Source organism: Pleurodeles waltl, chromosome 3_1 (genome assembly GCF_031143425.1).
Source record: "Pleurodeles waltl isolate 20211129_DDA chromosome 3_1, aPleWal1.hap1.20221129, whole genome shotgun sequence".
Classification (NCBI taxonomy): domain Eukaryota; kingdom Metazoa; phylum Chordata; class Amphibia; order Caudata; family Salamandridae; genus Pleurodeles; species Pleurodeles waltl.
Window position 1 is genome coordinate 1,374,232,857 of NC_090440.1, and position 15,806 is coordinate 1,374,248,662.

Genomic DNA, 15,806 nt, shown 5'->3' on the forward strand with positions numbered 1-15,806 from the left:
ACCCCCTCAACAACAGGGTAAAACAATAACTATTTGAGCGAGCCCCTCCAAAGAAGGAAAGTTGGGACTGCCCAAACAGTCGAACGGCAAAAGAGCCGGGACAAACAGAGGCCAGGACTTGAGGGCCCACCAGTCACTCACTGCAATTGGAAATTAATTTTAATGTAGATGTGTTAAAAAAGAATAAGCATAATGTGAAAGGCATGTTTACAAACTTTGATTGACAGTGATTTTTGTCTCATGCCCAAGACATGTGATCGGGGCAGTCACACATTGTCCAGGTTAATAAAGCGGCCAAGTAATATCCACTACCTCAGACTTTGTCAATTCCTGTGGTGCATGTTAATACAGTATAACTAAACAAGCAATTAATTATATGAGGATGTTAACCTGCAGTGTGCCATGTGCGGGAGTTAGTGCTGCGCCAAGAGCAGCCAGAAGTTTTCAATTGACAAAGATTTTACTCCACCCCCCTTTTGCGAAGAAGAACCACATGGTTCAAAATGCAATAGGAATATAGTTAAATGCGTTCTTTATGTGCGCAAAATTATTCAAAGGACAAATCAAAGGGAAATATTAATTTAAATGAGAACATTTACTAATAAAGCAGCAGCAGGTTCCAGCACTACTCTTGGAACCAGTTTTTCCTAACAGACACGACAAAACATTAACTTTACCAAACATGCAATATTGGTGCCCCCTTGTGGTTTCTCTACACAGGGCACACTCCCATTCCCTTGCAGCATGTAGGGCAGATGGAAAGGAGTATGCTACTAAATGAGAGAGATTTGGGTCGATAGTATGTGGTGGATGGATGAACAGAGAAACCTGTAAAGAACACACCTGAGCACATTTCGCTGAATGTTTCATTTTCTTTGGCTCTCCATTAACTGGAATGGTACTGTGCTTAAAGAAGTTGGCATATTACCATACACAGATAATCTTATTTAAGGCCTCATGTAGAGGTGGGTGGTAATGGTACTTCCACTAAGAATCGTCTGAAGTCTTGTCCACTCGCTCTGTATTCTACCAACCCGTTTGGAGGATGGGGAATGCTGTGTTTGTGATGAGAGAGCCACCGCTGGCTCCACTATCAGAAGCACATGGTGTAACAGGGCTGAAAGAAAATGGCTTGGATGGCCAGTCCAAGTGAGAGCATTCTGCCTGACGCCATCTTTGCCTGCATGTGCTTTTTCTGTTAGTGCAGCAGGTGCGGTGGCACCAGGGCCCAATGGGATAGGAACCCACAACATCCAATATAGTGGTTGTATTTTACTATAAACCCAGGAAAGGGAGGCCTAATTTTTCACTGTTGTGCTCTCCATGTGAACCATGACGGTATTAGACAGAAAATTTGAAATGTCTCCAGTGCTCTGCGAAATACTCATTAGCTATGTAATTCCTTAACCATGCACTGCTGGTCTGTCTTCATAAAGCATGCACAGCAACTCTTAACATGGTTGACTGTCTAGTTTTTGCGGCATGGTCGCTGCTATGGTTTGTGTTCCCTGCTGCCAAAGCCTTATCTCGAACATTAGTTGAATGGTATGCTGTGATGCATCATGTGAACTACTTTGTGCTTGTGGGCGCTTTCTGGGAACGGTGTACTTGGATAATGATTGTTTCTTTTTCAGGGGCTCCCTAGGATTGGTGGGTGTGCTAAAACTGTGGTTAGTAATTAGTTCTACTTTGCAACGTAAAGGCTGCGTTGCTCTGCCAGTGACCACATTCTGAGACCCCCTAGTCTAATTAATTCTGTCTCTCTTTCGCGTTCTAGGTTGGAGGAGCTCTTTCTGTGCCTTAATGACTACAACACCGTGATTTGCTCTCCTGTTTGCTGCCATTCTCTGAAGTTGCTGCATATTACAGACAATCATCTGGAGGACTGGAGTGAGATCCGCAAGTTGGGAACCATGTTCCCAAGTCTGGATACACTAATTCTGGCCAATAACCATGTCCAAGCCATCGAGGAGGATGACGATTCCCTAGCTCTGCTCTTTCCAAACCTCCGATCTGTCAGTCTGCACAATTCAGGTAAAGTATGCATGGCGCTGTAGAATTTCCTTCTCTCTCTGTGTATACTGCTAGAATTCTTCAGTGTTTGTGGCGCTGTCCTTCAAGACCAACAGAGGATATTCAGCTCCCTCACTAATATCGACCCCTTCCAAAACCACACCATGCATCTCTAAAAAACACAAAACCGCACTGCATCTATGAAAATGCAAGGGCAATTCACTGCAATTTGTCACTTTCTAAACCCCCAAAATTTAGGATGCAAACAAATTCAGCCCACAGACTACAAGCACCCCTTTTCACTGCTCATAATCTTTAATATCTTTTGAACTCTCACAGGGCTGGCTTTAGGGGCAGTGCGACCCGTGCGGCAGCACTGGGCACTGACCTCATGGGGTGGCGTTGTCTTTAGCATCAACTTACGATTTAAAAGCTCCTGCTGCAGAGTAGAACATTTTCTGGTGGATGCTACAAGATTTTTATATTCTATTAAGGACACTGAGGCGAGGATTATGCTTTCTCTATCTTTACTACTCCAAAATAGCAGCCAATAAAAAAAAAAAAAACAGTAAACATACATTAATAAACCACATTTCCCAAGCAGCTTTGAACCATGTCTCCATCATCATCCACCAATAGAGACTAGGCATAACCTAAAACAGCGAAACACTATCTTGACTGCCTCCTTCTTTGCTGTGAATCAGTTCAGTATCAACTTGAGCCAACTATAACAGGTAACCATAGGATCAAAAGTCCATGAAGCAGGAATCACCAACTGCTAGCAGAAACAGAGACATCCACAGACGCTGGAACTCTACACCATTCAGTCTTGTTCCTGATCTAGTTGGGAAAAAATGAGTGGAAGAGGAGGGGGATATCTGTATAGAAGGCTTGGCGAGTTCTATATGATAACCTTGAACCGTTTCTAGAGCCGAGCAATCTGTTAAAATTAATGTTAAGTGGTGCTCAAAATTATGAAGTCTGGTCTCCCCCTCCACCCACAAACGGAGTATTTGAAGGAGGAGTAACCATTACCTGAGGATTGAAAGGAGGAGGCTTGGTTACCCCTGTTGACACCTCTATGAAAAATACACTGGAAACCTCTGGACCTTGAGGGGACAAATCCCGGTTGGGCTGGATCTTGCCAATAGCCTCTGCACCTGTAGACTGAATCCTCGTTGAGGACCTTGCTGGTTGAAGCAGCCGATCGGACGTCCTCTGCCACGACCGGCCCTCCCAAAAAAGGGGTTTAACGCTTTCTTTATCGAAGATCGTGCCTTGTCGAGAGATGCACAGGTATTCACAAGCTTGCCAAGATCCTTGATAAAATGATCCCCAAACAACTGTCCTCCAGCTACAGGACCCGGTTCAGCGAAAGCCCGTTCCACCAGTTGTGGGTCGATTTGTAAAGGAATGGATTTCCTCCATTCAGAGGCTAGGGCACAATTACTGTTGCCCAACAGACAGATTGCACTCTGGGCCCGCCTGCTAATATTTCTGGGTTAATAGGGGTGCCGTTCTCCTGAGCGTGTGGGGCCAGTTCAAGGATTTTTGCAAGGGGCCTGCAATGTCCAGAACCTTGTCCTGGCATGAAGGGCCCTGTCGATCCCCTTTTTTGGATCCTTGGCAAATTTTTTCAAAAAGGTGAGCATGTTAGCATCTATATCAGGTGTTTGGGCGGTCTTGTGTGGATGGTCGGGTCTTAGACACCCTTCTCTGAGCCTGGCTCGAACCTCTTTTTCGAAACTTTTGTGCAGGTGTACTCTGCAACTGCCAGGGCAGGGACCCGTTCTGAAGACCTAGGGTGGATGTTGTCTGAGGGTTCAAAGTTGAAAGGATTGGGGGAAGGCAAGAGCTACAGGAGAGGGAAGGGCATTTACGTTTCTTGGATCATTTAGTACGTTAGGAATGACAAGAGGAAGAGGAGTTATTATCTGTATTGGAATCTGTTGATGTGGAAGGGGATTTTTAGCGCTTCTTAGCACTGTAAGTATGTTTCCCCCACAAGCCCATGGGATAATTTACTGAGGATAATTGAATGTGGCTAAGAAGGTTCATTAGGCAACTCTGGTGTTGGGAGAGGCCTGCAGTAGGTGGTGGGGAAGGAGCTGAGGAAAGGCCGGTGTGTTCATCCAGTTTTTTATAGTTATGTGATGAAGTTCTGAAAATCGAGCCTTGTCCAGAGAACGCTGGAGTGAGTGAACGATAACTTCAACAAAACCATCATCGTAATAAAAGTTTCATCTTCATTAGGGCCATAAGCCTCAAGGCCCTGTTTGTATTGGTCATATTCAGACATGTTAATAAGAGGGAGTGAGCCTCTAGTCACAATCCCCAAGGGTAAGCAAGGTGAAGACTGAAATGTCAGCAAGGTAGGGGAGAAGGAGGAAGGGACTTGACCAGATAGTTCAGTATATTTATTACAGCCCCAGACTCAGTGAAGGGTGGCAAGGGAGCAAGCTGGAAGCAGGCTAACAAGTTAATCAGAACACCATGTTTCCAAAAATGAAGTCTCCGCAAGGAGAGTTCCCTTATTAAGCAGAAGTGTCCAAGTCAAGAAATATGACTAATATGCCCAAAATATTAAAATTGCCTGCCTATCTTTGCCCTGTTATTTTAGGTCTGGCTTAAACAGCTATGTTATTAGCTAAGATGCTGAGCGGAGAATGCTCTCTGTGTCGTTAAACTTGCATTGTATGTGCACGTAGCTGGGAAAGCTACTCACGCTCCCAGAGGCTGCCGTTTTGACGGCTGGAGCGCTACCAAGCTTACAGAGGCCTGGTAGAGGGAAAGGAGAGGCGCAATACGCACTCAAGCGAAAAGGAAAAGTGAAAGCAAGAGAAAATTCTGAACAAAAACCAAAGGCGTTGAAAGTAAACAGTAAATTAATTGCACTTTGAGGTGAGCGTGCAACCTCAAATAAAGCAATATACACCTAATAAAGCACAATAAACTGTTATATGAAATAGAAAATGGTGATGCCCTTATCTTGACTGTAGAACATCAAAGAAAGAGGCAGTCAAGATAGTGTTTCACTGTTTGATAGGTTACCCCTAGTCTCTATTGGTGAACGATGATGGAGGCGTGGTTCCAAGCCTCTTGGGAAATGCGGCTTATTAATGTATGTTTATTGTTTTTTGATGGGCTGCTACTTTGGAGTACTAAAGACAGAGGAGGCATAATTGTAGGCTGCGGTCCTGACATAGAATTTCTTCTGCGTCCAGCTTTCAAGCAGCAATTAAAATGTCAGGATAACTTTTGTGATTAATGTTTCTACTAGAGTGAGAGATCGGTTTTGTCTAGAGGCAGTTTTGACTTTCAATAAAGTAGCGCAGAGGGTTAATATGCCTGCTGCAAAGAACAGATCTGTATTCTATGTGGATAGCTGAGTGGATTAGTAGAATCAGCCTTTCCCAGCACTTTAAAACGTATAAAATGTACGTGAGAGAGAGGCTATGGAGTGATGAGGGATAATTTTGCTGGGTGGTAGGGAGGGCATGGGGGCTGGTGCCCACAACATGTTGCAAAAGGCGCCACCAGCTCTAAAGCTGTCCTTGAACTCTTACACTGAAGTGTTTGAACCTTGAAACCTATGCACCGCACATACTAAATAGCTTAAACAAAGTCATTACTCTGCCATGGTGGCACATTCTAAGCATGCACAGTGCAGAAATGACACATCAAGGCCACAGACTGTAAAGACAACTTTAGAATTCAGACTTAAATACTAACTCAACATCCCTGTGTAGTAGTGATACATTTTAAGTATGTACATTATAACGCAGACACTGCAAGAGACACCTTTTAAGCATTCACATTGCAGCAGTGACAGTAATCACAACTTTAAAGTCTATACAAAGTAACACATTGGGAACACAGACTTCATAAATGCTACCTTACCCTACAGTGATGACAAATTCTACACATGCACCCTGCAATATTGACACCTAGAATGCATACGTACATTTTCCTGCTTACTGTTGTCTTCCATTTTTTTCCAGCTTTTTCCTTGTTTGCTACTTTGTTGATAACTCATTTTCTTACTGGTTTTCATCCTCCTCTCATCATTTTTATTGTTAACCTTGAATAGTTTACCTCACCACTTAATTCATAAATAATTATTTGATTTAGTTTTTAATGTTACCTTTACAAATGCCCCAAAACTTCCGTATAAAACCCAAAAGCTTATTCCCTTACCTCCTTGTTCTTTATTTGTTGTCCTTTATCCCTTACGCCCTTCCCTTACACTCTTTACCTTTAGACCCCTGCCTTTAAACCCTTCCTCATAACTGCTTTACCCATTCCCACTTTACCCATACCTCTACCATAACAATTTGCCCTTAATCCCTTATCCATAACTCCTTAGTCATTTCCCCTTGCTGATACCCATAACCCCCTACCATTGACTTCATGTGTGTTTTTCCATTCTACAACTCAAAATGCCGTGACAAACTATGAAATGGTTTGCAATGAAATTGTAATCCATGAGGAAATGGCATCCAGTCAAATGGATGAAAACAAATGTTTCCCATTTACAGCAACAAGCGTGCCCTCTAATACACTCTGCAGCAACCCTAGAGCACACGTACAACAAAAAAGCACTGTATAGATATACACACTGTATTGATGACATCTCTATTGAAAAACACATGCACTGTAAAAATGACAACTTGGGTTTCAAAACCACATACTTTATGTGTAAATACTGCAGCACCGACTGACTCTAGGGCCCATGTGTCGTATTACTGACACACTGAGAGCATGTTTACTGTACCTTGGAAGCAGACACTCCATAGTAATGTCACCTCAAGAATTCACATTTTGCTTTAGGGTTACCCTCTAAAAGTCTTCACACTGCAGTAACTACTACTCTTGACCCCATATGCTGAAGGAATTACTCTTTAAAAATCGTTTTTACTCGATGGGAACATCAAAGTAAAAAATGCAGCAAGAATGACAGCTCTAAAACCCATTTACTGCTGCAAGGGGGACCTACAAAACACATAATAATGACGGGGCAGGAGTTAACACATTGCAGCTGGGACAGCTTCACACTGAAAAACACTGGCATTGGGGCACCTACAAAAATACACACTACAACCCTTAATTCTACTCATATTGAGGTGACACACCTTGGACCCATGCACTGCAACAGAAAGCCTATGTATGCATATTGTATTGATAACACTTCGCACACAGCAGTAATGCCACTTCGGAGTCCTTAGACTGTTCCAATCATGTCTTCTGAGCCCAAAGACTGCAATTGTGACACATTGGAAATGTGCATTGGGAATTTATCCATTGGCACTGCTGCGTGTTGCACACAAAGAAACAGTGTGAAGTATGTTTTGGAGAAGTTTGAATTTATTGTGATTTTATTAGATGGCCATGCACCACCATTTTGTTTGTTGTAGGGTCAACACGTGAAAACACTGACCTGTGGTTGTGTTTTGCCATGCTTACCTGTGGCTGGGTCAGATGTCAGCCGACTGAGATTGAGCCCTGACAGGTGTTTATTACCAACACTGAAGGAAAGCTGTGAGCATTTTCAATGCATTACAACTCTTGTGCTAACAGCAGTTGGCTGCTCGAAGATGACATCCTATCAATGTAATTAGCACATTGAGGATTTGTGATGCTGTGAGTATCGTAAGCCACTTTTGTTTGGGTGGTGTGCTTGCTTTGTACAATTAGGGTTTGTGTGGATTCGGTGCTTACAACCAGGGTAATTGCTGATGTAGTAGTTACCAAAAGGAAGGATATGTGATGCTGTTTGACTTCTGCACTGGGGATGTGTATTGTGGGTAACGATGAGTGATGATGTTGTGGTTATTACTTTTGGGGCATCTAATGACGCTTGGGTACCAAAGTAAGTATGGGTGATGTTATCACAAAGTAGATGAGTATTGTTGTCATATTAAGGTTGTATCCCGATGTGTGATTATCCCTGTAAGGATGTGTGATGATGCTGATATTATCACAGTTCTTTGTGTGGTTATGCCTTGTTTACCAGAAGTAGGATGTGTATTGATGCTTTGATTATTAATGTAACTACGTGTGCTAAAGCAGTTGTTATTAGAGTTCAGGTGCTTGTTAAAGCACCTAACCATCTTGATGCTCTGCTCCATATACTCATATTTCACTGGTTCCAGAGCCTGACCACTCGTACCTTGTGCAGCCTGCACTGCAAATACTGACTGCTCTGCTAACCAACCCTGCAACACTTCCAGAAGTTACTGACTCGTAGTAATCTACTCTGGTACATTGCTTGGGGAACCTGAACCCATTTGTTCCTTGTTCCTAGAGGTTTGCCTACAAGCCCCCACCCCTCTGTTCCTGGCACCTAGTACTTGAAAGCAGAACCCTATCCTTTTGCTTCTTATGTCTGGTACTCTGCTCACAGAACCCAAGTTACTCTGCTTAAGCCGTGGTCTCCCATTTCTATATCTGCAGAACCTGGCCACTCTGTTCCTTGATCCTGGGACATTGCAGATTCTAACCTTGTAATATGTAGGTCTCATTCTGTCTTCAGAATGTCACCTTTCCTCCTGACACATTGCCTGCAAATATTCACAGTTCTTCTGCTTGCAGCTGAATCTGATCTCTATGCTCCCTGCCGTGGGTACACTGCCTGCAGCCCTTTTAGAACCTTTACTCTTGGTCAAAATATAACTAAAAATACTTAGGTAAAAGCAGGCTACTACAGAGCTTATTGCACAATATAGAATGACAGCAGTTGTGATGAAATGACACTTATTACAAACTCTATCACTTTTGGGAGACCCTTGTTGTAGAGTGTTAGGCTGCAGTACAGACATCCAATGTGCCACAGCACAGATAACTTCATAAGGTAGAAGTTGGGCTCAGATTCGCCTGGATACTAGGAAAAATACTTTTGAATTGCCTGAAGTATCTTTTGTATCTCTGGGGTCTTGGGGATGGGGAATACAGTGCTAGTTTCCAGAGTGATAAAAATGTCTGCTCCCCTAAGTCTGACTGCATGTCCTTATCTAGAACTGATGTCTTAGGGGAACTAAAACTTTTAAAAAAACATGGAGGTGGTGGCCTACCACTATTACCTTGGTGCCTTAAAGAAAGGCAGCATGTCTCAGTTACATGGGTATGTATAACAGAGCCTCGCCGAATTAAGATGCATAATCAATTTAGTGTTCACCCACTGCTACAACTTGACCTCAACTTGCAGCAGACAAATCAAAAACCGGGATGTTGGACGGGAAAATATGTACAAGCAAGAAGCATCACTTGGTAACGAATGCAGGATTCCCAGAGTGCTGCTGGCGTTGAGTTTACGATGGGGGAATGCTAGGTTAAATCATGAGGCCAAGTTGAAGGTACCATAAAAAGTGGGGAAATGGGCATATGAAAACGAGTGATCATTTCAGACTTTGATTTCCATATATGTTTGCACTGGTTCTCACAGTGGGGATGTCTTGTGGCTGTGATTAGCAGGTATGTCTGTCAGTTTGTGCATATGCGTGTGTGTGTGTGTGTATACAAGCGTACACCCTGCCTTGATTATCAGAGCGATGGAGAGTGAAGTCACTGTGGTTATCACTGTAAGGCTACATGTTGGTATATGTGTTGCATGGTACTGCATTCTGATGCTGAGTTTGAGAAAGAATGCCTTTGGAAACTATAGAATTTATATATAATATCCTGTAAAGGTGAAAGGGAGAGTGCTTATGAACGGGAATGTGTTTTTTAGTAGGTAGTGAACTATATGTAGATTTTAATGTGGTATTGAAGATAGCCTCACTGGAGTGAATGTACAGTAACTCTTCTTATTTGTCACAGATTGTATTTTGTGTCCTGTCTATGCATCATTTCTAAACCCGTTATTTTTTGAAGCAGGTCTGAATTGCTGGGAAGATATTGAGAAGCTCAATTACTTACCCAAACTTAAGGAGGTGAGGTTATTAGGAATCCCACTACTGCAGCCTTACAGCACGGAGGAGCGCAGGAAGCTGGTAATAGCAAGGTGTGCCCTTTCAGTCTATCTGCTCTGTAAATTAAGTTTGGCGATTGGGTGCAATGTAAGTGTGGGTGTGGACTCTCCAGGTTTTGAGTGCAGGACTACCTGCTCTGGAAGGGTTTAGGATTATATACTTATACAGTGAATGATTTGTTATTTATAGTGTTAGGTATCAGACAGTTTGTGCTATGCCAAGCTGTCTCTGAAAGAAGTTGACAGATCTGCATGTTATTTTCTTTTTGTTTAAATGATGTGTTTTTACTTAATAGTTGTGTTTGGTTTGAGAGTTTGTGCTGTAGGTTTACTGAGAGTTTTTGTGGCTGAAACCACAAATTCTGATGCTAATACCATCTCATTGGTCTTCATAGCAGTGTTTCTTTCCCCCAGTCAGTTCCTAAAACACCTACTTATTTCATGTCCTTTTCCATACCCTACTCTGTTTTCCAACAATGCTTATGTCCCGAAACACCAACTGTATACTTTCCGCCACTATGCCAGTATTAAAATCTGTACAATGTTTTGTCTCTGGCCATTTTAAATTGGTGCAGCATAGGTTTATTATTACCCTGACAGGATTTTCTAGAAGGGCAGAAAGTGGACGACTGAGGCAAAAATATTTGTAAGGTCTTTTTTTTTTTTTTTACCTTGTTTATTAAGTGTTTCTATAAATGAGAATGGGCAAAGAAAGATATGCTGTGCATAGGCACATGGGTTGTAAACATGATACATGGCACATAATTTATGAAAAAAGACAGAAACAAAAAATACTTGCTGTTTATAATCCTAGGAGTGTTGCAAGTAATTCACGCAGCATGGGTTGTCCACGGGGCACTTCAAGGGGCCCAGGAATCATGGTCATCCGTATCACAATCGTAATACACCGTTCAATCTAATTGAACCGGTTCCAAGGAAAGTAAGTAGTCTTGCAGTGGCTGCCATATATTTTTAGACCTAGTTGTATAGGGTTGCCACTGTGCATAGACTTCACTGACCTTATCCCATTCAGTCATGTGTTTGAGCCAGGCAGAGTCCATCACACAGCCTCCACCAACCCAATGCAGCGCCAGTTCCTGCTTAGCAAGTGGGAGCACCACAGAAACAAATCTACAGACACTTAGGAATGTCATGGGTGTATCACAACAGTACCATTAGGGGGTCTGGTGTGATCGCGGTGTCCGTCCTCATAGCGAGGATGAGAGAAAAGATAGTGTTCGAATACCTCCCTATAGGGGGATAGGTCCAGTTTAAGTGTGCAAAGCTTGCTTCCAAGGTATTACACTTGGGACTTTGGGACGAGCATGTGGGTTGAAGCATGCAATATCTGTTAGGGCTATGTATGTATGATGTAGGAATTTAAAATGTAGAAGCTTGTGTTTGTGTCGACAGATATTAGTTTTGTTTGGGAGCAGCAGTAAACCCAGCCGTTGTCTGAGAGTGGATAACCCAAGTCTGTCCTACAGGCCTTTCTAGCACACCCTGAGGTATCAGGCTTCATGGCCAAGCAGGCGCGGTATAGCCTAGAAACCAACCGGCTTTTGGCATTGTTGAATATGATGAGTTTTAAGGTGGGAAGTCAACTGGAGCTAAAGGATATGTTGCAGTGCGGGAGCGTAGTGTGTTATGGAGCCATCGTAGGACAAAGTGGTCCACGTGAGAGGCATTATGAAAGCAGGTGTCGTCTTCATGTGCCAGCACATGGCCATCAGAGAATACATCTCCAGTGGTATTCAGGTCATGGCGCTGCAGTGTACCCGGATGAGTTTCTTGCATATGAGAGGGCGCCAGGGATAATTGACCAGGGATAGGGCAGGTGAGTGGAGGATGCCCCTCTCAATACTTAATGAAGTCTCCGCCATGCCCAGCAAGTAGTTCATAAAGTTTGTATATCTGGAGGGTTCATGGAGAGCCCTTTCAGTACCACTGACAAGAATGGGAGCTCTCCAAGCTAGTTCCTCTCTAGCTTGAGTTATGGGACCTGGGCATCTGGATGGTACCAAAGATATGTGTATTGACATTGTGCTGTGATGTAATAAAGATGAAAATTTGGAACTCAGAAGCCACCACGCTCATAAGGGAGAGTCGGTGTGTCCTAGCAGATATGGGGTTTGTGTCCGGCTCATATGAGTCACAGTAGGAGGTAGGGGAATGTTTAGGAAAAGAGACAGGAATTGGGGGATGACGACCATTTTGATTATTGCCACTGGCTCGGCCTTAGAGAGCGGGAGTGTAATCCATCGCTCTACTTGTGTGGAAAGTTTATCGATGGCTGGGCCATAATTAAGCTGAAGTCTTTGTCTCTATGTAGGTGCATGCCTAGGTATTTGGTGGAGTCCCCATTCAGGGATATTCAACATTCACAAATTGGGCACTAATAATGTTGAGTCCGGAGAGGCCTAAAAAACAGAGAATTTCTCGCATTGGAAGGGAGGCGGTGGCAGATTTTCTAAGAGATGTCAGCCGAACAGTAATATGTCATCTGCACACATGGACAGTAAAAGAGGTCCATGTATGAGTTAAAGGCTGAGGCGGCTAATGTCAGATAGCCTTGCAAGTGTACGGCCAGGGCACTCTCCCTCATCCTAGCTTCTGGCGGTAATGTATTTTTCCAAATATGCTCTTTAGCTGTCAGCCAGATCGTGGAACTCAGTCATCAAGACAGACCATTTATGGAGCTGTGGGGTACTGTTTGGTCGGGAGTCAACCCGGTCTATGTCACGCAATTCGAATTTGACTCAATTGGGAGTGTATATCTCCCTAGATACTCCCATGCTTTGAGATGCAAATAGCACAGATGTATTCCTTAAAGGCCTCCCAGAGAGTGGCCTGTGTCTGTAGCATACCAGTGTTTAAGGTAAAATATCCAACAATAGCGTCATGTAGTTCATTGCAGAAGACCTGATCATGTAGGTCCTCTCCATGGAATCTCCATGAGCGTTCCAGGCCACCTCCATAGGGTATGCGTAGCCCCAACAGAACCGGGCAGTAATCAGACAAAGTATGTGGCAGAAGTCTCATATCGGTTGTCTAGAGTGAGGTGCTGGCAGATAGAAACCAATATTCGAGTTTTTGCCACACATCATAGGGGGCAGAATAAAAGGTATAGGCGGAGGAGGAGAAATGGTGAGTGTGCCAAATATAGGTGAGGCAGTATGTTTTAGTGATATACTGGTGGATTCCACTGAAGGATTTATTACCATGTTGAATTCTCCGCCCATTATGACAAGATCTCCCTCCACCGGCCCATATGTGTATATATATGTCTTGAAAAAACTCAAGCATGTCAATGTTTGGGGCATAAACATTAATCATTGATGCACGTTTGTCCGCCAATGTACCAGTCAATATAATATAGTGACCCTCTGGATCAGTATGTGTTGTAAGGGGGGGGGGACACAAAGGGACACTTTTATGTATGAGAATGCATAGTCACCTAGAGTAGGAGCTATAACAAGAAAAAAAATGTAGTGTGTATCCCAAATGGATGCTGATGTTTGGGAGTCTCTGGAGGGAGATAAGCTTCCTGGAGGAAAGCTATTTTAACTCCACGGCAGGAGAGAAATGAGAGAAACTGTTTGCCGTTTTGTGGATTGTTAATTCTGAAAATGTTCCAGGTGAGGAGGGTGATGTCTGACACCCATTCGTGGACATCACATTGTGGCATTGGGAAGGGAGATGTGGAGTACAGCATGCCATGCCAGTAAATAGTGCATCAAGTACCCAGTAAACAAGGAAAAACAAACAAAGTTAAGACAAATTAAGTTGAAAACCACATCCCCGCCCACACCAGATAGTAAAACATCAAGTGAATCCCTAGGACAGTAAACATAGAATAAACAACCCCTTAAACAACTGGTCAGTATACACGAATGGGGGAGGGAATGCCTAGGTTGATGTGGCCTGTATGTTGAAAAAAACTTATTAATGAGGGACAGGACCACAAGCATAACACCACCAGTGAGATTCGGCATAAGCAGTGTCTTATTGCTAACAGAGAATCAGCACAGTGTCGGTAACCAGATGGAGTGCCCTCAAGGGACTGAGTAGCAATGATGGTAGGTTGAGGATGAAGCTGGCATCAGATGGGGGGGCTGTGTTGCAAGGGTAGGGGATTGAGTGCATTCTGGTGTGTTCTGCCTGGAGGAGGATGTGTTCACCGCATACTGATTGCAGAAGTCAGTCACTTCCGCTGGGATGAAGACGAGTTTCTCATTGACTTCAACACATAATTGTGCAGGGTAGAGCATGGCTTATTTAAGGTCTAACTTGTGTAGTGAGTTTTAACATCTGTGCATTTGCAGCGTGCTTCTTGAATACTGATGGTACATTCGGGAAACAACAAAATAGAGGAGCCTTGGTACTGCAGAGGGCCATTTTCAGAGGCTAGTCGGAGTGCAATGTCTCTATCCATATAATTCAGGAGACCTGCTATGATCAGTCGTGGAGGAGTGCCTACCGATGGTGGTGGGCCAAGCGTGCGGTGTTCATGCTCCATCACAAATACAGATGAGAAAATGCTGCGTTCGAAAAGATCTCTAGGTAATTGTTCACCAAATGTGTCTGGGCGCCCCATGTTGGTAGTCTTTGCAGAACCCAATATGTGAAAATTGTTCCTACGAGACTACGCCTCCAGGTCCTTGTTTTTTAACTGTCACTTTCTTCAGGATGAATTCCATTTTGTCTAGTTGTTTCATCATGGATACTGCACCATCCTCTAACCCAGAGATACGCTCCTCCGCGCTGTGTATTCTGGTATTCCAGCGATGTAGGCTCTCACACATACGATCAATGCTGCCGGTGAGCACATCGAATCGAGCGTGGAACAGAACCCAGCTTTGTATAGTATAGTATAGCTGTTGTTCCGCTTGCAGCATCGGTGCCTGCCTCTGTCTCGTGGTTCATCTGTGTCGCAGAGTGAAAGCTCTGGCGCTGAGGTGGCTTATATTGCTCAAAGAGTAGTCTGCATTGTTTCAGGTCGCCTCGACCCATTATGAGGGAGGAGTAGTAGGGAGCAAATAATTCTGTGAGTAGGTAAGAAGAGGCGGGAACACCACAACAGGAAACAACAGGAAATGGACGATAGTGCATCTGCGCCGGACCAAGCATGCAACTCTGAGTCTTGTATTTTTGCTGCTGATGGAAAGTGGTAGGAGAAGTCTGGGTATCAGCAGATGTAAGTTATGCTCAGCCCCTGAGTGTGAGCCGTAGCATGGGTCACTGATCTATCTAGGAGATTGGATGCACCAGTGTGCCAGGCTGTCATGCACCCAAAGTCGCCGTGCAGCGATGGGAGAGGGCACGCATGGAAAGCACTGTGATCACATGCCCCCCTCTCCTTTACTTTCTGTACAGCACACCGAGCAAGATGAAAGCAGTACAGCGCTGTCCAATGCAGCACATTACCTCTCATGGGGTGTGGGGAGTAACAGCTGCAGGTCTTGATAGAGACCTTGGGTGGCAGGTGGCTACGGAGACAGTTGTAGCGATTAAAGGGCACAGCAGCAGCCTGTGAGGCCAACTCCTCCAGTACTTGAGGGGACGCGGTCCCAGCACAGCACAGTCAGCACCGGGTGGGAAAGCAAAGTGCAGAAAGGCATCAGACGTCAGTCACATCAGGACCCACTACAGCACCACTTGAGGGAGGTGGGAGCAATTGCCACATGCAGATATTGAAGCCACCCGTCCCCACAACATGCAAATGTGAGGCCCCTTTTGCACAGTATGAGGGGAGCACTTACCAGGTATCGATGAAGGCATCCAGGGAGCAGTTAGCCGTTGGTCGTACTAATGAATTGAGGAGGCG

At 44.1% G+C, this 15,806-nt stretch overlaps 1 protein-coding gene across 2 annotated transcripts in view; it reads left to right on the forward strand.

The window, feature by feature from the left end:
- TBCEL (tubulin folding cofactor E like) overlaps positions 1-15,806 on the forward strand; it is a 244,719-nt gene that overhangs the window by 198,883 nt on the left and 30,030 nt on the right. For both annotated transcript variants that reach the window (XM_069224880.1, XM_069224879.1), the window contains exons 5-6: positions 1,778-2,034; positions 9,886-10,012. In XM_069224880.1, coding sequence (XP_069080981.1) covers positions 1,778-2,034; positions 9,886-10,012 — 384 coding nt within the window. The remainder of the gene's footprint in view (positions 1-1,777; positions 2,035-9,885; positions 10,013-15,806) is intronic.